Source organism: Culex pipiens, chromosome 3 (genome assembly GCF_016801865.2).
Source record: "Culex pipiens pallens isolate TS chromosome 3, TS_CPP_V2, whole genome shotgun sequence".
Classification (NCBI taxonomy): Eukaryota; Metazoa; Arthropoda; class Insecta; order Diptera; family Culicidae; genus Culex; species Culex pipiens.
Genome location: NC_068939.1, coordinates 70,425,167 through 70,447,320, shown reverse-complemented (window position 1 = coordinate 70,447,320; position 22,154 = coordinate 70,425,167). Strand labels below are relative to the sequence as shown.

The 22,154-nt window shown below is 41.0% G+C and overlaps 2 protein-coding genes and 1 long non-coding RNA gene across 8 annotated transcripts in view; 1 reads left to right on the top strand and 2 right to left on the bottom strand.

Moving 5' to 3' along the window:
• The window catches only part of LOC120419966 (protein grainyhead), a 441,413-nt gene continuing 419,259 nt past the window's right edge, over positions 1-22,154 (bottom strand). For 3 of the 6 annotated variants that reach the window (XM_052711201.1, XM_052711198.1, XM_052711199.1), the window contains 4 exons: positions 8,629-9,026; positions 8,299-8,494; positions 5,423-5,487; positions 1-2,426 (listed from right to left, as the gene is read on the bottom strand). In XM_052711201.1, coding sequence (XP_052567161.1) covers positions 2,300-2,426; positions 5,423-5,487; positions 8,299-8,494; positions 8,629-9,026 — 786 coding nt within the window. In that variant the 3' untranslated portion in view covers positions 1-2,299. The remainder of the gene's footprint in view (positions 2,427-5,422; positions 5,488-8,298; positions 8,495-8,628; positions 9,027-22,154) is intronic. The other 3 variants (XM_052711200.1, XM_052711202.1, XM_052711203.1) reach the window with 2 other exon arrangements.
• Positions 19,684-20,637, bottom strand: LOC120419968 (proteasome-associated protein ECM29 homolog). Its single transcript, XM_039582845.2, has 2 exons — positions 20,447-20,637; positions 19,684-20,385 (listed from the first exon to the last, which is right to left on the bottom strand). Exon 2 carries the CDS (start codon positions 20,264-20,266, stop codon positions 20,036-20,038), a length of 231 nt encoding a protein of 76 aa, XP_039438779.1. The 5' UTR covers positions 20,267-20,385; positions 20,447-20,637; the 3' UTR covers positions 19,684-20,035.
• LOC120419969 (uncharacterized) lies at positions 20,702-22,126 on the top strand. Its single transcript, XR_005605808.2, has 2 exons — positions 20,702-21,424; positions 21,481-22,126. It is a non-coding gene; the product is annotated as an uncharacterized LOC120419969 (long non-coding RNA).

Genomic DNA, 22,154 nt, shown 5'->3' with positions numbered 1-22,154 from the left:
TTTGTTTTAAAATATCTCTTACAGGCTACATGTTAGTCACATCATGTTTTATCCGTCCAAACTTGCGCGCTATTTTTCGACTTCTTCTTTTTTTGTTTTAGTTAAAATGGCAAAATAGTGTTTTTTGTTCTACTACGTGATTAATGCATAAACTGCTGCTGCTGCTTGCTATTACATGTAAACTACTGAGAATAGGGCTAAAATTACGAAGAGAATTAAAACAAAACAAAATTAAGAGATACGGGAAGAATAAAGAAGAGGGTTGCTTGTTGCTATCTAGAGCTGTTGCGCGTTCGTCATCCACCACCGAAAGAAGGAAAGTTCATCAAAGTGTTTGTGCTACCTAGAGGAAAGTTTGTGCTCTCTTCGCGAAGCAGTTTGTAAAAATTCACGTTCGAGTTTTGTTTCTTTAAATGTAAAGTTAAATATGCTTCCTCTCGCTCTATTTCTAGCTTGTGTGATGATTTAAGAGTGTGTGTGTTTGTTTGCGTGTTTCGCTCGTTTGCTGCTACAGAATACGAAACACGGTTCTAGTAAAATTAATATTGCAATTACTTGTGGAACGCGTTGTTTTGCGCTCCTTTAAAAAAAAAAACTATAAACTCTCTAAACGCTAAAGTTGTTCCACTCATCGACTAATTAAAACTGCAGGGTTTTTTTTTCTTCTTCAAAGCACGACATTTTGGCCACTTAATAAACGGGAGAAGAGAAAAGTCATAATATGGCAATTCAAAGTGAGAAAAATCAGTTCGTGAACGAACGTGATCGTTTGGATGTTAAATTTCGCCGATCAAAACCAGATCGGTGCTGGCAAGATGTGGATTCTTCTGATCATATCACATTCTCTGTGTCACTTGTGCAAATCAATGTGCTCGCGCTTAAAATATTTGCGGTTTTCTCGTCTTTTTTCTTGTTTTCTAGCTTGCGATTCACTTTAAATCTCTCAGGTACTTAACAATTAGTGTTGTTTGTTTGCTTGTCGCACTTTTTTAACTCTCTTTAACTTTCTACTAAGTTACTATCAAATAAACGCTTCTCTTTTCTTAGTGTGCTATTTGTATTCTCAAGTATGGCAGTTTTATAAAAAAGGGTACTCTTAAAAGTAAGCACAACTAAACAACTAAAAAATATGCGCTCTTCAATTGTTATTTATTTTTTTGTTTACGATAAACAGTACGATTTATGTGGGCTTTTGTGTTTTAAGTTTGATACAAGTAGCATTAAAATGGAATGTAGTTGTTAAAAAATGTTGTCATGGAATTGTAAAATGAGTTTCAAGCTTACGGTTCTAAGGGGGGAGGGGCTTTAAAAGTTACTTCACTTAGACTATTGTTACGTTTCGTCGTTATTGTTAATATTGCAACCGTTGGATGATCGCTAACAGCTATTAAAACTATTTTGTTGTACAAAATGTTTTTTTTTCTTTTGTTTTAATCTTGTAGCGTTCTATTTGCGCTTGTTTTAAGTACGTTTGTCCGTGGAATGATTTTGAATCAAATGTTAAGTACACATTTTCAGCTGTTTAAAATCAAGGTAAAAGAAAGTTTACTAAGATTCAAATTTAAAAACTTCGAATGGCATGAAATCTTCAACAAAGCAGGCCCGGCCGCCGTCCCAATAGTTGAGCAAAATACGAATTCTGCGCCCAAGCTTTGCGGTGCGGTTGAATAATTTGAAATCTTGGCGCCAGAATACAGAAATACGTTTTGAGATCTTGATGTGGAATTCCAGCGTGCTTTGTCGATTGAACGTTTCAATACATAAATGCTGTCGAGAGTGCCGAGAGTCATGAAAAAAAACTCCCATTTCCACCTAGTTTGCAAAACCAATGAATCTCTTGCCGACGCGGAGGAGTTTTGAAAAAAGGTTATTTAATCTGTCTTTCTGTTTGTTTTGTGTGTTCTCGTGGGTCTACAAATAAATAAATAAATCTAACCAATCTAAACTAAAATCTTGTAATATCTTAACCGTTGCATGCTATTCATCTTGGCTACTCTCTTCCTATCTTTCTGCCGCTAGTTTGAGTAGTACGTTTACTTGATCTCCTCGCTCGCTCTTTTCGCTATATCAACAATTGTTTAAGCTTTACTTTATACACAAAATTAAAAACAAAACGTTTAAAATGTCTCTTTTAAGGCACTGTCGAGCAAAAGTGTAAAAATATCTGCTTAGGCTACTCTTAAAAATGTGCGTAAGAAAAATGTGTGTGATTGTGTGTGTGTGATTGTGTGTGTGTGTTTCTGTGTGTGAGCTGGGTGTGTAACCTTAAAAACGAAAATCTATGCTCGGAAGAGGGGACTCAGTGCGACGGTAGCTCGGTGAGCGTGATGTCGTACAGATCCTCCTCGTACTGTCGGACCTCGATGATGAAGATGTCCTCGTTGCAGTAGTGTCTGATCATGTCGTCATCAATTCTCGCCGTAATCCTGGAAAAGAGGGAGAGAGAGAGGAAGAAAGTTTAGTAATAAATAATTTACTCTGCTCTTAAACCTATTTTTACCACAAAAAATTACTTTGAAAGAAGACTAAAATATTTTTTGCTTTTTTGAACAAATAGATTTCCTATAAATTTAAGATTCTATAACATTTCAAATTGATCATAAACGTGAAATGCAAACAAATTCAGTTATTAAACAAATACTCATTTGCTGCAAAAAGTACAATAAACAAAGGCACAATTTCAAAAATAAACCCAAAAAAAAAAAGATTTCACAAAATGCTTATAAAATTACAAGCCTTACCCGACAAACTTCGTTCTGCCTTTTTTCGTTTGTTGACGTTTTTTGTTTTTTTTTTTTGCTTATCCAGCCTCCTTAGATCAAAATTTGATTTTACGCAACTTTTCCCATGCAATCTGCAGATGCTCCGGAATCGGTTCCAGAGTGACCAAATTGTAAATTAGTTAGCGTATAAACCTTCCTTGGGCTTATACGAACACAATGCAGTAAAAAGCGCACCGATCCGTTGTTCCGTATTGAACTGATTCGCGTTCGAACAAAACCATCGAAATTTTTTATAAATATAGATTACATACATGCGATTTCCTACAACTTTAAAGATTAAAAATCAAAAATGTTTCCTTGGTAATTTTTTTATTAATAATTTTCTGATCTGTAGTCTAAATCTTAATACCAATTAAAAATTTATCAACTAAAAATAGGAAATGCCAATTTCACAGAAGATATAAAAGTAAACGTTCTAAAATGCATTCAGTCAGTTTACAATTGTTTGGTCATAATAATTTATGCAACTAGTTGCAAAATAATGATATATTATTACATTTATCCAACGAGGCTCTGTATTACTTTTCGATACAAGAGCTGAAAAGTCAAACTCAAAAATAATTTGTAGAATCAGCCTGTTTGAAGTTGGATTCAACAATTTTTTTGTTGATATAATCAGCGCCGATATTGCGTTGAAACAAACCTTGATTTTCTCAACTCCACAATAATCTTTTGTTGTTTTGAAAAAGTTGCTTTGACGTTTAGCGTTGATTCAACAATTTTCAAATTTTCAACACGTTTTGTTGATTCAAATATGCCTTATTTTTTCTGCGTGCTAGAGTGCTATTATGAGCTGCACAGCATTGAATGGAATAATGAACAGCACTGTTATTATTGGTAATGAAGAGCAGAACATTTCCTCACTATAGAATGACAGCAAAGTAAGTATTTTTAAAACGGAATTGTAAAAAAAATCTTTTGAATCATATTAGCAAGTTTAAGTTATTTTTGCCCACAGATTTTGAAGAAATTTTTAAAAGGAAGTAAACACAAATTTTGTTTCACATATGTAATTGTAAAGAAAGGATCGATCAAAATTGACTTTAATTTAATCAAAACTAGTAATAAATAAGCAAATTTAAAACTAGTTTTTCACAAAATCATGATGAAATTTAATTAAAAATTGGTTATTTTGGATAAGCGCATTTGAAAATTTCAGCTTGAAAAATTAAAACTAAAGATTTTGACAGAATACAAAGAAAATCTGTGCTTATATAAACAGTAGCCAGTTTACTATTGATATTCCAGACAACAATCAATTGACTTAAACTATCATTGTTTAATCTTGTTTTCAATATGACTTGAATTCAATGAAGAAAACAGCTCAAATTCATTTTAAAAAGATAATCCAAATAAAGAAAACGTTTATTTTGAACAACAATAATTTGTGGAAAGACTTTTGTAATATTTGTAGATTCTATATTTACAGATTTATTTCCAAAAACAAAAGAGGAAAAACAAACTGAGTTAGCAAAATAACTAAATTTTTTTGTGCAATCTCTGTTAAAATAGTGGGGCTAATAAATAATATACAATTTAAATTCTAATTCTAATAATAAAACTGAGTAAGATATTTGTTATGACTGTTTAAATCATTATAAACGATACGGCAAAAAGAATGACTAAAATTTAAGTTTTCATTTAGAATCCTTGTAGAATCGAATGATTACTAACGCTTATTAAATCAAAATAAATCAAATAAAGACTGTTTAAACAAGTGTGGTTTTTTTCCATTGATTTTTAGCAATTTTTTGATTGTATCATAATTTTTTTAATGTGATCCTTTTTGTAGCAAAATTTGGATTTTAGGAATTTTGAAATTTATTTTATTTGTTAATATTTGCCTCTACCTTTACGACCTCGACCTGAGCCGAGGGACAAAAACTTTAAAATAAAATCTTTATCAGCCTTATTTCTGCGTAATAAAGTTAAATAATTTATTTACTTGGCAAGAATAAATAAACGAAAACGAAAAAAATATTCAAATTTTAAATATGAAAAATATAGTTTTAATTGTGAAAACACCAAATTTATTTTAAGTTGAAATAAAAATTTGATTAAATCATGTTTCGACAGGAATATTTCAATTTGAATTTCGTTAGGAACCACCCTAGTTGACCTAATTCCCCTCCTTCTACCCACACAGCTGATCGGCGTGACACATTTCGGGTGTGGGTTTGGGGGATAAAAGCTTGCATAGCCATGCTGGTGTTACCGGTAGCATACTTTTAGGCGATTTTCGGCGGCGGTTTTTTTTCGGGGAAAGCATCTTATTTTTTCCTTTGTCGGAGTGCAGCGAAAGCGTTTCTTGTTAGGAGCTTTTTGAAGCGTTGCCCGTTTTCGTTTGGTGACCCGATTAGTGTGGGTTAGGGTGGGAAAATAACAAATTTTGTTAGTACCAAGCGGCGGCTACAACTAACACAGAGATGAGGTGTGTGAGGATGAATCAATTTTGGGTACGGATTTGTTTGTTTTTTTCGGCTTCTTTTTTATGGTTTGTGACTCAAGGCTTTTTTTTGTAAAAGTAAGGATAGAGACAGAGAGATAGAAATCTACGAAGAGCTACGTTCTCGATATTTCATTGAGAGGAAAGAACAGATTTTGTTTTGTTTGAGAAATGAAGAAAACTTAAAACTTACCCTTTCTTATTTTTGCGATAAATATTATTAATTCTCGACGTTGAAATTTTGAATTTATTCTCAATCTGGAAGAGCAATAGAAGAAAAACACACAACTGTAGGGACGGATTTGATTTTTCTCTTTTTTTAAATATCGAGGTTGCTCTAAGAAAAACAAAATACTTTTTCGTCTTTCAGGGAGGGGAGACTAAAATTTGGAAAACTCTGTGCCAATAATCAACCTTCCGCGTTCGTTCTCTGTTTGTTGCATGTTGGTTTTTTTGGGAGGGAGAAGATTTCCTATTTTCGGTGGAAATCAACAACTTGAACACACTTTTGAGAGGCAAGAAACTCGTTTCATAGCTAAATTTTAACTTTCTACACGCTCATAAAAAATATGTCATTTCTAAAGTTTTTCATTAAGATTTCTTCAAAACCAAACATATTATTTTCAGAATGTACTATTCACTACTACTCACTACTGTCGCGTTCCCAACTTCAACATAAAGTGGATCGTATAAATGTTTGTTAATTAACGATTTGACATCTGTTACAACAAAGTCGAATACATCTTCATTGAGCGTGTAGTGTCAAATATGGTTTGTCAAAGTTGGCCAATGAACATTTCGACGCCAACATTTCAAAAAGCATCATGTACAAACCATGCGTTTTGAGAAAAACGCATTTGAATGTTGAGCATCCATTTTCAATTCCCATTTTAATATAAAAGCAAAATAAGATGTTCTAATGATAACAAACGATGAAAAACGTTGCTTTTATTGATACTTGATCATCCAAATTCAATAAAACATTATTTCCGTAATTTTATTAGAGAAAAACAAACATAACTTCTTTTGAAATCACCAACGTCTATATCACCCTGCTGTCATTGAGGGGGACGCTTTGTTATGATTCGTTTTTCTTCTCCGAATGTACATGGCGCTTTGTTCATGTTGCTTTTTTTTCGTCACGAGGTTTATGTAGTCTTTTGTTTGACAGGTTGACAGGGCTATATAAACAGGGACTGCTGATGGCAGAGATTTTGTTTATGTTACTTTATTTAAAATCATGATTAAACAGACTTTACTGAAGTAACTTTTGCTCATTTTTGGTGGAGAGGTAGCTTATTAGGAGTACTTTCAGAATATGCAATAACCCAGAAAGTGTCAAAATGTACATGATGCCTTTTGAAATGTTACCGTCGATTTGATAATTAATCTTCCAAATGCTGAAAATGGGAACGCGAATTCAGTTTTAAGTGAGTTTCCCCACGTTTGGGTAAAATTTTCTCGAGTGCATGTAAATGTTTAAATTTAGTCGAATCACTCAAAATTCTATTACGATTCATTTTACTCAGAACTGCATGAATTACTAGAACTTTAAGTTAAATTAAATCAAACTTCATAAAATTTACCTAAAACAGAGTGAAAAAGAAACCTTTAAAAAATCATTTTGATTTATATTCTCTCAGATTCTTTAAAAGAAATATTTTTTTTATTCTTTCCTTGGTGAGTATGTGAAAAAAAAAACTAGCGTTTTGTTTGGATTATGCGTAATTTTAAAATCTGTTAAATTTTAGAATATGAAGTATCTCAATGAAAAATCAATTGATATCTGATACTTGTTAGCAACTTGACAGCTTTGGGCAAAATAATGAAAGCAAAACTGTAGTTATTCCTAACAATTTCACTCAATTTATTGACAAAAACATCAAAAATGTCAAAATCAAAAGTAATTTATTTGAAATTTCAAGCTATTCTGAGTAATTTTAAATCAAAATGTGTAAAACGATTGCAAAATTGGGTTACTTTTCGTTTACAGTGCAAATTCTGACAGTTGGCTCGATTTGCCGTGCGAGGGGCACGACACTTATTTCCAAAAACAATTTTTCCAAGATAATTATAAAAAGATGGGAATCGTAAGCAAATGTCAACGAGTTTCTTGCGCCTCTCTCGTAAGCCTCTCATCAGGACGTCACGCGCGCTCTCTCGCGGGCTAACACCAATCAATAAAACCGCAACTTATTTCATTTAGAGGGGGGGAAATAAGACAACCAATCGATATATGACAGATGAATGATGTTAATAACCTAGCTTCCGGGAGTTTTTTGTTTGTTTTTTTTTTTGCTGGAATCCAGCTTGGCGCGGGTATATTTTTGTGTTTGAGTTTGGTGAGAGATTAAGTCACATTGGTTTTAATTAGCATACACCCGAAAAAAAACATAAGCGCATTCATATTTCCTTGGGACCTTGCCGGGTGGGTCGTGGGGTGGGACACAGTGTCTAGAGGCCACGCGGCTTCGGGGTCCTTTGTTTTAACGCGTTGTTAAGCCCCAACAAGGTGTGTGTGCGTGTGAGTTTGTGTTTGTGCGTGTGTGTGGGGAATTAGTTGGACTTTGACGGACGGGACCAATGCGGGTCAGGACTTTGGAGATCTGTCTGTTTTTTTTTTGAGGTTATGAGACTGCCTCGCGCAGGCAGGTCTAGCGTGTGCGTGTGGTTGTGTGTGACTTAATTAAAATATTAAACAGTAACATAAAGCGGATTAATTAAAAATTGGTTATTGGCGCAAATATTTCCGAATTTTAACCCCGTTTGTCAATTTCTCTTCGCACAATTTCGAAGTGTCCAGCGGACGCGCAACCTGACAGCTGTCAGTGTTGGCGGTTGCGTATCGAGTGTCGTTCGCTGGACGCTTTCCTTTTTTAATCCAATCACGTTTTTGAGGTTATGTTCGGCTTAACCCTTGTAGCAGGATTTAGCAGGTGTGTTTGTGTGCAAGAGTTTGAGTGATTTTTGGTTTGTTTTGGTTTTGGAGTATAATCCGGAAAAGTATTTTGAGTTTCCAGGGCGTTTTATCTGGGTTTTCGGGATGGATCGGACAAATGTCAAACTTACGGCGTTCAAAAGTCCAACCGTCGTCGGTGGAACCACGTGCAGCGGGGTGTAGATGTCCTCGTTGTCCTGCCGGACGTACAGCATGACGCGCTCGTTCAACGGGGGCGTCATCCGCTGGCGCTTGATCTGCGGCCCAAACTCGGACATGTTCCCGACCAGGGAGCCGTCCATGATGATGCTGGGATCCTTCTTATCACTAAATAGACCGAAATAAACGAGGAAAAAGAAAGAAAGAAAACAAAAACAAACGTTTAGCTCGTGAAGTTCCGCTAGACTCCGCCAGAGATGGGAGCCCTCAAACTGGAATGTCATCCGACTTTGCACACTCACGTGTTAACGTCCGGCGGGAAGTGGTTGTGGAACTTGAGGGTGGGCGTCGTGGGCTTGTTGGCGTGCAGCAGGAACGGCGACTTGACGTTGTCGGACGCGCCGGACAGCGAGTCGCCGTCGTGGCCGTAAAACTGCAGGTCCATTGAAGTAAGCTGGAGAAAGAAGTCAACATTGTAGCGATTTCGACGGAAGTGTCTTGGCGACGGCAAAGCACTCACCTTCTCGATGTCCTCGGACGGGGAGAACAGCACCGGCGGCTTCATCAGGTCGCTCATCTGGTAGAACTCGGACCGGTCCACGACCGGGTGGTACAGCTCGTCGAGCTTTTTCCGGCCGGTGGCGGTCATCTTGCGCTTCGCGGCCCGCCGCTCCTCGTCGCGTGTCTTGCGTTCAGCACCCTGAAAGAGAAAAAGATGCGAATTGTGAGAAACTTGTTTCGCTAGCGATTGTTTGGAACGCCACAAATGTCTTTTGAATGCTAGAAATGCTTCAATCTTGTTGTAAAACGTAATTCTTTGTGCAAGGAAGCAAACAATCCAAGTTATGGAAAGAAACTTAAAAAGTTACCGTAATAGCGATTGTTTTGAACACTACAAATGTTTTTAAATGTCAAAACAGAAAAACGTACCAGAAGCTCACATTTGTTAGCGATTGTTTTGTTTAGAACGCTACAAATGTCTGCTTAAGAAACATCAATTTTCAAGTTGAAATTATGGATTAAAAAGAACGACTTGGAGCATCACAAATGTTCTTGAAACTTTAAGAATATTGACGAAGTCTTCAAGACCAATGGCAGGAAAACAGATAGCCAATCGATATAATCTTTCAAAAACAACAGAATCAAATGCAAAATGAAGATAGAAAGGAAATGTCAGAATGAGAAAATGATCCATGAAGTTCCGCTATGATAGCTATTGGTCAGAACGCTACAAATGTTTCCTGAAATAGTGCATTTTGGTTAAAGCCTGATTTTTTATGGAAAAAAAGTCATCCAAAAACCTAGTTAATTTCATGGAAAACATCTTTCGTTAAAGGTTTGTTGGAGCAGTACAAATGTCTTCTATAACAATCAAAGAACCTTGTCGAAAACGGATTAAGGCATCAAGATCGAAAAAAAAGGCATTAAGAAACAGTCGAATAGATGAAAAAGTGCAAAGAAAAAAGGTTTGGTCAAAACAAGTTTTACAAAACAAAAGTTTAGAGAACTACAAATGTCGTTTTTATAACATAAATATCAAGAAAACTTGCTAGGTTGGTAGTAACGTGCTCAATTTAAAATGTAAACAAAGCAAAAAAATAAAATCTAATGCACTAACAACTGTTTGAAACAGTACAAATGCCTGATAAATTAGAAGAAAAAGAAGTTTAAGCGTCGCTACAACAACACTGACTCTTAAATAAAAATGTAAACAAAGCAGCGCTGACACGTATTGACGCGGACGCAAACAGCGGCGACAGAACGGAGATGAGTGTCGTCGCGCTACGCCCTTTCCAAAGTGCGTGACACTTGACGAGCGCCGCTACTGTGATGTGACAGTGACAGCTGATTGTTGCTGCGTTCGGAGTGAGATGTGACCTTCGTATTTTGACAGCTATGCGTGTCGCACGCGTTATTGTTTTGAGGTTCGAAAGCTGAAATCGAATTTGAAAGAAATTACCGCAAAAAGGGGTTACATTGTACGGGGTAGCCTGCGGCTACCAGAATTACAACACCGCCCATTCATCAAGGGCACTCTGCTCTGCGAGAAGAGAGCGTGCATAATTTATGATTATATTTATTTCCAGCGCCCCGGCAATAAACCGTGCACCATTCATTTGGGTTGGCGCGAGACTAGGATCAATTGCAATATCTCCGGTACTGACGGAGCCAACTTCATTCATGGGCCCTAGTTTGCTGGACCCGGTTTCGCGCGTTTATCTCATTCATCCACGCTGGTCGAGGAGCTTCCTTCTGGGCAATTTGCACTCCCCGTGTGGTGTGGTTAGAACCTACGCGGCGCGTGACACGCTATCGTTATCATTTCGCGTGTATGTTTGGACGTCCGGTCCCGTTAGAATCCCCGGACGGGGGATTTTGACAGCGCAGGGTTGAAATTAGCCCTTTCCAGGGCGTCCCTGATTGATGCGTGTACAAAGTGACTGACACCTAGCGGTCACTAGAGGTAACACATTGTATGATCCTCGGCCGCAGGGTTGGATCGTTCGATTAATTCCTTTCTTCCGCAATAAAGCGATCATCATGGTTAAGAGTGGGGAGATCATCAGCGGGGACCCCCTTAGGGTTGCATCAGCCGCGATCAACGGCGCACGGTTTATGATTATTATCATTTCATTACCCGGAGAATAGTTACACGTGGTCATCAGGAAAGGGTAGCTAAAATCAACAGTCAGATTTGCCGGAAGGTGGCAGTGCGCGCAGCGCAGAGAAACGCCAAATGAAAAGGAGGTTACAAATGGACTTATAAAATTTAATATTCCTCGCGCTCTCTCTCTGTTCGGCTGAGCACCGTTTGTTCTTTGATGCAGCGTACGGGGGGTAGTGCAATAAAACTGCCGCAACAGTTGCAACAACGCCGGACAGTGCTTAAATTGCAAATTACAGCATAAAATATGGGATTGAGACAGGACAGTAGCGGCGCGGCGGCGGCGCTGCCGTCGCTGAAGGGGGGATCATACGGTCGTTAACGCATCCCTCGCGCGCTGAGGCGAGATTTCTCCGACGAGGGGTACTTTGGCGTTTTATAGTTTTCAATTTCGATTAAGAGTGTGTGTCCGGACTCTTCCTCTTCCCAATTCCAGCGGGGTAGGCACGACACTTGATAAACGTGCAGATAAAATTCCCGTTAAAGACGTCGTAAAACTATGCGCGCGGACACCGATTTTTTCCCCTCGACATTCCCGACAGCAGGTCCTCTTCAAGAGTCTGCCACTTGCTGTCCCGCGGGGTGCCCGCCGCCGTGTATCGCCGCGCGGGAATCTTTGAAATTTTGAATAATTAGATATTTGGTCGCATTTCTCGAGTCCCCGCCGGCAGCTCTACGCTGACGGACATAAATTTACACCCCATATTTTGCGCGCCACTCCAAGTCGGTCGTCCCCGCCCTCCCTGCGGCGGCAAATGTCATTCCACCTGTTGCGGCGTGACGACGGCTAGAGTGTGTGTCGTGAGCCACTTTTTATGTTTATATAATATGCTTAGGCTCTGATTGTTCAATTTATGGACCGCCCCTCCCTGTGACTGGTGCGGTTATCAGTGTCTCATTATCTAACGCGGGCGAGTTAGTGATGACGGTGGTGGGGAGGGACCCCGAAAAATACGCGCAAGCGCATTAATCATGCTAATATGAACGCATGATTGGAAGCTAGGTTGGGAGCAGGGTGACCGCGGATGACATGTGTGCGGGACCTTCGAACGTCCTCTTGTCAATCAACGGGCTCACGCAACCACGAATCTCACGTTAAAGTTACTGTTGATTGTGGAAACAAAGAAAACTTTAGTTGTAGGGATAAACGTCAACGTTCGTATGGCACCTCTTGGCAAAACATGTTCAGTCCAAGGGTTTTAGTTTTATCAGTAAAGAAATTACGGCTCTTTAGGTCACCGATGGTTTGATTTGTGGTCACCTTGATTTTAATTCTGTACACAAAGAATGAGTTCAGTTGCAGGGAGAAACGTGAACATGTCAGCAATGGAACATCTGTCAGATTTCAGTGAATTTTACTAAGGGAGCGTTCTTTTAGTACGTAATGCGAAAAATCGGACTTTAGACCCCCTCCCCTCCCCTTGTAACAAAATTTCCATACAAATTTAAAAAAATTGTATGGAGCGTAACACGGCCTCCGACCCCCCTCCCCCCCTACTGCGTTACGTAATAAAAGAACGCTCCCTAAGAATCTAACGATTATTGAATGAAATGATGCCCCATTTACTCATTTCTGAGCAGGATCTTTGGTAGGTTCGGTTTCGTCAAAAACTGAGTAATTTTGACCGTGCGTAGACGTCAACGTTTGTTTAGCTTTTTGCCAATCAACGGTTTACGAAATGGTAATTTGTCTTGTAATTTGTTGTCATCTTGATTTCATCTTGTTTCCATAAGTTGGCGAAGACTGAATTGTTCATTGCACGAAGTGATTTGTTGACATTTGTTCGACTCCCCCAGCAAACGTCAAACCATACAAGTTCAACCGGCTGAAGGAGAAAGAAAACAACAACAACAGTCCGGCTAGCAAACAAACCGCACATAAAATGAGTAAACCAAATCCAGCGTGTAAGCGGAGAGATCTGTCAGACAAACGAGCGGATCGAAGCGAGAGCGTAAATGTCAAACGGAAGTTGAGATTGGATTGCAGCATTGAATGAGCATGAAGATTCTACAGTGGTTTAGCCGGATTAAAAGTTGACTCGGTTTGGTATCAAATTGACCTGTTTTGCCGGCGATGATTTTGACACTGTTCAAGCCCACCTGAAGAAGTGCAAGCGGCCATTTTACACGCACGGAAGTCGAAGTGAGCAACTGTATCGAGTCGTCGTACGAGGGCTCCCGCTGATGAACCGGAACTTTTTAGAGAAGTCCTCAAGGAACACTTCAATCTGGATGCTTTGGAAGAGCACGCGATCAAGCGGAAGTGGGAGTTGTCGTTGTCTTTCTCAAGGGGTATACCAGCCTCGAGGAGCTGAGTGCAGTGAAGAAGGTGGTTCTAGTCATCATCCGGAGGGATGCCTTTTGGAACAGCAGATTTGACGTGACCCAATTCAAGAATTGGTTGGGGCAGAAACTGTCATCTCAAGAAGAAAGGGCTTTTGTTAATTTGATTTCTTGAAATAATTCGAACTGTCAAAAATCCACCAAAGCATCTACCGGTGGATACTTTTCTACCACAGATTTTTGTGCGATCAATGTGGTAAATGCTTTGGTGGATTTTTGACAGTTCGAATTATTTCAAGAAAATCAAATTAACAAAAGCCCTCCCAGTCACGCAATTTTCTAGCAGAGCTGGTTCTACTAGCATCCTGCTAGAACGGTGGAACATTTCTGCTAGAATGCTGTAAGAATTTACAGATCTGTAAGAACTCTGCTAGAATCCTTTGTAATCGTTGTAAAGCCAACGAAGCACTAGGAAAAATGTGTTCCCATCCCTGCGACTGAAGCTCCGCGAGCGTAAAGTCCAGTACGCAGTTCAAAGAAAATTCACACAGAAATTCAAGCAAATACAACCAACTTCGAATGACATCACTGCCTATTTAAAATAGGCCAATCGCGTCTAGCGATAGTGTCTGCCACCGCTAACGTACAAAATTCACTAGAAAAGTACGGCAGCGTATAAAAAAAAAAAAACAGCCAGCTCAAGATAACCGCCACTTTGTACACCGTATAGCTAACGTGATAAGTGTCGTTACGCTCTCTACACCGCGTCGAGGCTTGGACAACTTTTCAACAGAACGGAAGTCGTCGCCGTCGAATCAAGAGCTAATTAGCGAAAATGAAAACACAGAAAAAAATAAAAACGATACGCGAACCAGTACGGTCGCGCCGTTAAGCCTTCCCATCTATCACTCTTGTGGACGACGACGACTTAACACACACACACACAGACCTCTGGAGACCTGCTTCCTTTTCAGAACTTGGCCAGCGCAATGACTTGGCAGTCATTATCGCTTCAATAAAATTTATTGAAAAATTGTTACGCGTCGCGCAAGTGCCGGTACGAGGTCCAGATATCGACAAGTCATGTTTTTGCGTCGCCCCGTCACCTCTCAGCTCTCCGCTGACACAACTGTGCGATGCGCAACAGACGACGCGCAGAGAGCAAAAAGTTTGATAGGAAATTTTATGCAATTTAATCCGGGGCTCACTCTCGCGAGCGCCATCAAAACAAAGATGGCGGCGGTTTGACGTTTGCACGGTGCGCGCGATGATAAAACGATAAAAATGAATAATTAATAAATAAATGGCTCAATTAAATGATTTTGCAGAGTACTCGCGGGGAGGGTTTACCCGGGGTTGTACAGAACCCGCGTGGCAGTAATTAAAACTAATAAATATTGTTTAATGTGTACATATTGGCGGACGCTGAATCACGTCGCGGTTCGAGACGGATCGTAACGCTGTGCAAAAAATGATCACTGTGATTTTGCATAAAAATTTACCATTAATTTATGCAAATTTGCCAGCGCGCGCTCGTCATCGCGACGAGCAATCGCCGCGGAAGCCAATCCCCGCGCCGATCGGCTGTCACTAGGACGCTAGGAGCTGTCAGTTGCGCCCAACTGACAGCACTGTCAGCTCCCTGGAATGCGATCGTGCGATCGTGTACTAACGCCTAAAGCCCCTCGTCGCGAAATGTCATTGTCGGACCAAGGTAGGTGTACCCGAAAGGTATTAACCTTTTCCTAACGCCTTTCTCACGAAGAAAAAGCTCCAAAAAGTGCCCAAAAAGCCAAGGCCAACTAGGGACAACGACAACAACAAAAGAAGCGTGGTTTGTACATCGCTAGCGCAACCGAACGCGCAAGTTTTCGCGATTGTTCAGGAAGCCTCTGCGCCGCACCGCCGCAAAAGTAAAGAGGAAGATGATTATGATGAATGTAAGACAACATAATTCTCATGTTTGCCAATAATTGCGTGCATGCATTTGTATGCAATGTTACATGTCTCGCATTAAGCGCAAAAATGTACGCCAAAAGGGAAGCGCGGTCCGAGTGCGCGCGCAGCGCACATCACAGTCGGACCACGAGAAACAACGAAACCGTCCAAGGGACGCCCTTAATGTTTATGGGCCCCCGTTGCGGGGTCGCATCAACCCGACCGCTGCGGAAAATGTACCGTAAATGTTTATTAAAATCCCATTATTCATAACAACGAAACGAAGCGAGCGCGGAAATTGGACGCGGACCGCCGGGATGTTGGGCGCAAAAGGACTGCGCGCTTCTGCGGAAAGATGATTGTGATTTGTGAATGGAAGCTGCGCCGGATCGTGAGAGGTTACGGTACCGCGCGTAACGCATCACGCTTCGAAACAGGTTTGTAACGATACCTGATCGACGAAAACGTTCATTTTTGACAGCTGGAGAACTTTTTTAGCACGCCGCGGTGTTCTAAAATTGGTGCGCGCGGTTTCGTAACCACCAATTTCACATCATCTTGGTCGATGTGACAGCTCAACGTGTTGCTAACAACAACAGTGCAGGCACGTTTATCGATAGTTTTTCGCTTTGTTTTGTTTAGTGAAGTCAAAATAGTTTGGTGTCAGTAAAAAGTTCTTTTGTTTAAAGGTTTTAAGGAACTGAATTTTGACAAAGATTGTTGTCCTGAAGGCTCTATTTGCGGTGTCAATCCAACTTTTCACCTAGCAAAAGCTTTTGGTTCAACGTTCCTGTTTCCGTTAAAACCGAGGAGAGAACACTTCTCACTGTCCAGTGCTGGATCTGGAGGCAGATTTTTTGGAGGTCGAGAAGCTCTGTAGGACGTTCCGACTTGGGGACACTTGAAGAACAGTACGAGTTCGGGCAACATGGGTATCAAACTCAATGATGACAAGCATGAACCTGGACAACCGGGAGCCCTCTACAATTTTGAAGAAAGAGATAAAAACATAAATTCCAAAATTGATTTGTCCAAGACGTTCAACAGCAGCATCATTAGCACTTCATTCCAAGCTGTCCAACCATTCGCAAACGCCCTCGGGGCGCGCGCAGCTCCGCAGAGACCTCGCACCCGATTAGGAAATGTGCGAAAAAACCACGACGACCAACAACACAATCTGCATGGGAGTTGCTGCAGCTGCACCAGCGCATCGCACTAGGTCGAAATGGGCAGAACCGTTAGTTACATTTTAATAGCGAGCGAGCGGAGATGTTGATGACTTGGGCCTGATGAGCAAAAAGTGAACGCATCAACCGCGCGCGGAATAAGGAATGATCTAATTATGGGTCGAGGCGCGCACGCGGATTATACATGGCGATGTGACAAGGACTGAGCGAAGGGGGAGGTAAAATTGCAATAAATTCCTTGCGAGTGCAGTTTAGGAGGGGGGGACCTCTGTCAAATTCTTTACGACGATCTCGGCGAGAGCACCGGGTGATCAACGGGTACGTCCAGAGGTCCGGACAACTCAGCAGAAGTAGCAGCGAATCCGAACGGATGAAGTTATAATATTAAAACTGTTTTTATAACCTTAAAATGCGATAAAAAGTAATTATTATGGGCGAGGATAGCGGAAGGCTTGCAATTTACATAAATAGGCTGACGCGCGAGGACAGTCCGGACGATCCTGGAGACTTCGCTTCGCGTGGGTGCGATGGAATCGTTTGATCGCGCACCATGCCGTGATCCCACAGGAGGTGCTAATAGTTACGGCCACTAATAAGCCATTCGTTCCCGGCCTCATTGTTTAATCCCGCTAGAAGCCGCGCCGAGCTCCGGTAGTTTACGATCGCGGACTCCACGTCGCGTTCGCGCTAGTGTTCAAAACGATCTTCAAACTTTGCAATTATCATAAATATCCGCTCCGCTTCAACGAAATACGCACACCGCGGCCATTTATTATAAATTATCGATATCTCGCGCGGACTCTCGCTATTGTGACGGAACGATTGATCACGGGCGAAGCCCGCAGAGCTGTGTGTTTGTTTTAACCTAACCGCGCGATCATCATCACCAGCGGCGGCAGCAGGTCCATCATGTGCGGATCAACATTTTCCTGGAACCTCGGACACCGCGGACACAATGTGGCCATTATAGGGGAAAATAGCGAAACCGCGCGCAGCGCATAATGGCGTCGGAATTTATTGTTCTACACACGGTTGAACCCTTTTCTTCTCAAATCTACACATTCATCACACGCGGGTTGATCCGGGCTTCGCCCGATCCAAGTCAGGAGGTCCGTTCTCTCTCTCTTTAATAGATTTATAATGATTATTTATAAGGAAGGGTAGTGTGGTGAGGCTGGAGGTGGTGAAGCGAACCGAACTGACTCCCAATAAATCTCTGGAAGCTTTATGTTTTATGGGTGTACAGATAAATATCTTAATTCAAAACCGCGAGCGCGAGCGAGTGTGTGTGTGGTTGGCGGCTAGGACTTGCTGGATATGTCTGACGGGACAGAAACGATGGTTTGCTAATGTTTTGCAGGTTAGGTTTGCGGTTGTAAATCCATTGAATCGGTATTGATGTCACATGGATTCTCAAATTTAAGAACAAAATATTTTTGCACAAAATTCAAAAAATCGGCACAAGCCTAGACTTCTTTAACACAATAGAAAAATTGATAACAAAAAAACATGCAAATTTATTTTAAAAAAACACAAAAGATTCCACATAAACATGATAGCTAATTCAGAGCAGAGCCATCTGTGGTTTTTGGATTGTAAATGCTGCAATGTAACGCGACAAATACAGTCACTTCTAATAATCGAATCACGAAAAAAAATCGTTGTATTATTTTTGATTCTCGAGCTTAAGTGTGACCTCTAAACTACTTTAGAATGATTAAGCATTTTTCATTTCAAGATGGTGGCCAAAATGGTGGTGATGACATTTTGAGAAAATGCATATGGTGATTTAACATGAAATTAAAATTCGATAAAAATGGGGTCGTAAACAAATTAAATCAGGTGTTGATAATTTTGAAGGTATACAAAAAATTGTCGAGGTTCTTCAGAACTTATTGCAGAAGCATATGAAGATTTTTTTTATATTTTTGAAATATTTATCAATTTAATTTGAATATCCCTTTTTCATATTTTTGTATTATTAACAAAAATATAAGAGTGACCTTCAACTTAAGAAAAATGGGCTAAAGCCTTAAACAAACTGAAAAGCATTGAAATAAAGGGTTATGAAACTGTATTTCTCATGTAAAAATCTTGTACATTGAATTGCGAACATTTAAAAAAATATAATTTAACCCAAAAATTACGAACTTCTCGTCACAGTGTCCTGATGCAAACAATGGCCGAGCTCGAGCTGTCACAGCCCTGTGAAGTATGTTGGCTGACATATCGGGCGGTCAGTCAAACAAAAACAGCTAGAAGCCGCCTGACAAGAAACTTTTGCTAGAAAGAGATAAAAAATCTGATGCAAACAAACCTACAGCTGTGATGTAAACATACTTTGAATGTATTGGTAAATTTTTGGCTAGAAAGCCAAATATGAAATTTATCAAATCATTCTTATTTTTTTGTTTATTTTTCTTGGGTTTTTTTTAGTCCATTGCAAATTTTTCTTAAAATTTAAATTTTTATTGAAGAAAAACTTGTGTAACACTTATTTATGCACTTGATTTCAATTAAAGACTTTTTAACCTCTTTACAAAATTAGATATTTTGCATTTTTTTTAAAGCAGCATAAATAATATTGCGTGTAATATATTTTATGAATTGACTAGACGTCATTGTACATACAGTAGAGTTATCTAAGCGCCCCTCTCACGCACACTACCACACCATTTGTTTTGCTGGTCGGTACAAAATTTAACCTCAACCTTTTTCGTGTACGTACACGCAATACATGCGCACGTAGATAACTCTATAGATAAAATATTTTTCTAAAAATTCAGATTATGGATTTCAAAATATATTTTAATCAAAGTTTTTGATATAAATATCCAGAACTTGTCGACTTCAAATCATGAATTAAAATAAAAATTAATTAAATTTAATGATTTTTAAATGAATTTTAGAAGAATAACAAAAAATTGCAACATTTTATCGCAAATGATTTACACCTCACAAAATTTACCGCGGACTTATAGGCGAAAACAGTTTCAACAACTGTCAAACGACCCACTCAGCGCGTTCCGTTTGAATTCCGTTTAGAATTCCGCTTGAGCGAAAAAAGTTCGATTCGAATTCTAAACAGTGTTCGTTTTAGATTCGGAGACGAATTCCGTTTCAAACGCAACAACCGGTTCCGTTTGAATTTTCGCCACAAACCGGTTCAAGCGGAATTCAAACGGAATTGAAACGGAACGAACGGGTAAGCTTTGACAGCTGCTTCTTCTTCTTTTTTTCTTTCTGATTTTTTTTTATTGGAATGAAATTTACAACTGATTGAACTATTTTGGCCGAGATTTTGGCCTATTTTAAGCAATTTTTATTAATATTTAAAAAGTAATCAAGAAAAACACTCCCCACCATGAATCCCCATGTTTTTAATTACTTAAAATTTAAAACTTTCACAATAAATTAGACTAACAGGAAATTGTTGGCCAGACCGCACCTCATAGGGATCGAACCGCTGAAGTCTGTTTGCCGAGGCGACGTTGCTGGATGCCGCTACAACGCAAACCTTACTCAAAGCCGCCGTCGTTCCTTCCGCAGCCAACACGGGCACGGACACGGTCCTTGTCCTTACTCCGGCGACGTTAAGTTCTTGCTCACGTTCTCCAAATTGTCCCAATAATAAGCCTAAACCGTCGCCTTCGAATCGCTCACCACCGAATCCCAAATGCTGATCAAGTTTCGAATCTTTCTCGTCGGGTCGTACTTGTAGCGGAACAGTCGTGGCACGATCTTCCCCAGGTACGGTACCATCTTCAGCTTCGCCGACGTGGATATCGACTGCAGCCCAAACGCCGCCCCCAACTTGCTGTTCCACTTGGCGTTGTGGTTAGCCAACTGCATAAACTGGTAAATCATCTCCGGCTAGTTCAAATCGGACGCAAAACTGCACAGCTTCTTGCCGGTTGTCAGGTTGCCGGCGCTCCAATTAAAGGAATGTTTTTGATCTTGTCCTCGTCGCTGTACAGATGTACTTCCTAAAATCGTCGTCAAATCAGTTGGGGATAACAAAATAGCTCTATTTCTAATAAAACTCACCGGAAAACCAAGCAGGAGGACAGATCCGTCCCACTTGTCGCTTTCGATGACGCTCGTAAAAATTTTCAAGTTGAAACGCGTTTGACATTTCTTTTGATGTCACCTCACTCACACACTGACGGAAAAACCGCTTCGGCGAATTCGGCGAAATGTCATCAAGGTTCCGCCGTACACCAGCAGGTGTCGCCCCTGTGCAAAAATGCTCAAACGGAATCGAATCGGAACCCAATCAGACAATCCGTTTAGAACAGCTCCTTCCCAATCAAACCGTTCTCCGCTTGACGGGTTCATTCCGCTTCGAATTCCGCTTCGAAAATTGCTTCGAAATTTTCTAAACGGAATCTCCGGTTGGACTCCGTTTAGATTCCGTTTGAGCCATTTTAGTACATTAGCGACACCTGCTGGTGTACGGCAGAACCTCGATGACATTTCGCCGCGTTTCGCCGAAGCGGTTTTCTTGTTGATTTTTTTCAATCAAACGTCAAAGTGTTTGGAAAAAATCAAAAAGCGAAACTTGTTCGATCCTGTTCATTCGCGCCACGTTTTTTCGGGGAAAAAAACTTACTGTGGAAATAACTGGTGAGTTACGCTACATTTCTAAGGATTCGGACCATTGACCCAATAACCGATGCCTCCTCTTTCAGATTCCTGGCCGTCCTACACGGGCTCGACGGAACCGGCTTCTTTTAAGTCTCTTCCAGCCGTATCTTCTCCATCCGCTCGCTCCACTCTGAATCTTGTTCCGGCTGAGCTGGACCTTTTGCTAATGCTGAGACAGGCCACCAGAGCCGAAATCTGTGCAACCTTCGTCGGGGTTCTCATTCTGCGGACCACATTCCCGGAGCTGTTGGCGGCACCGAACTCTGCCTTGGTCGACGCCGTTGGCTGGGACGCTTTGGCCGTGATGGCCGATTCAGCCTTGGCCGGACTGGCCTAGAGGCGCAGAAGCACGCGTGCATGAATTTGTTCACAGCACACGTAAGTTTTTTAAAACTTTTTATTTATAATCAAAACCAACTTTGGAATATTTTTAGTACAGGTGGACAATCACGGGGAGTTCCTCGATTTGAACGTCGGCCGATCTCGATGCGCCCGCTGGCAGGTTGTGGCCACTGGAACCAGCCAGCTGCGGAATGTGTGTGGGCCTAAGGCCTGACCTGGCCTGCTGTCTTTGAAAAGTTGCTGTTTGTCCTTCTGTTTTGCCCAACAAAACGCCGGTCGCGGCGTAATTGCTCGTGCCGCCTCCGGAGAGTGACGCCGTCGTGTCTAAGAACCCGATGGACGGCAAGCTGGCGGTGCTCTTACCAAACGCGCCTGACAGTGTCGGCGCCAGCAGTGACGCGGCTTACCCGTTCAAAAGCATGGCCCAGGCGCGCATAGTTCAGTGGCGGGAGAACACTCGATGATGTCACAATCCCTTTGTCGTGCCTAACCCTCCGATTGCGTTGGACCGCCAGCACCACCTCCTCCTCCGCCGGCTTACGGGTGAAGAGTGGACCACCTTCGCAGTCGTAACATCTTCCAGCACGGATCGCCGGCATTCGAATGCCTGCCAAGCTCCCTAACCTCGGTGCGACGACGACGAGCCTCTCCTGGACCAAGCGGCCACGCTCCAGTCGACGAAATCATCCGATACGATCGACGGCGGCCAAGACGAAGACTATGGAATCCCGCGTGTATCATCCCGGCGTCGAGTAAAATCCACCCG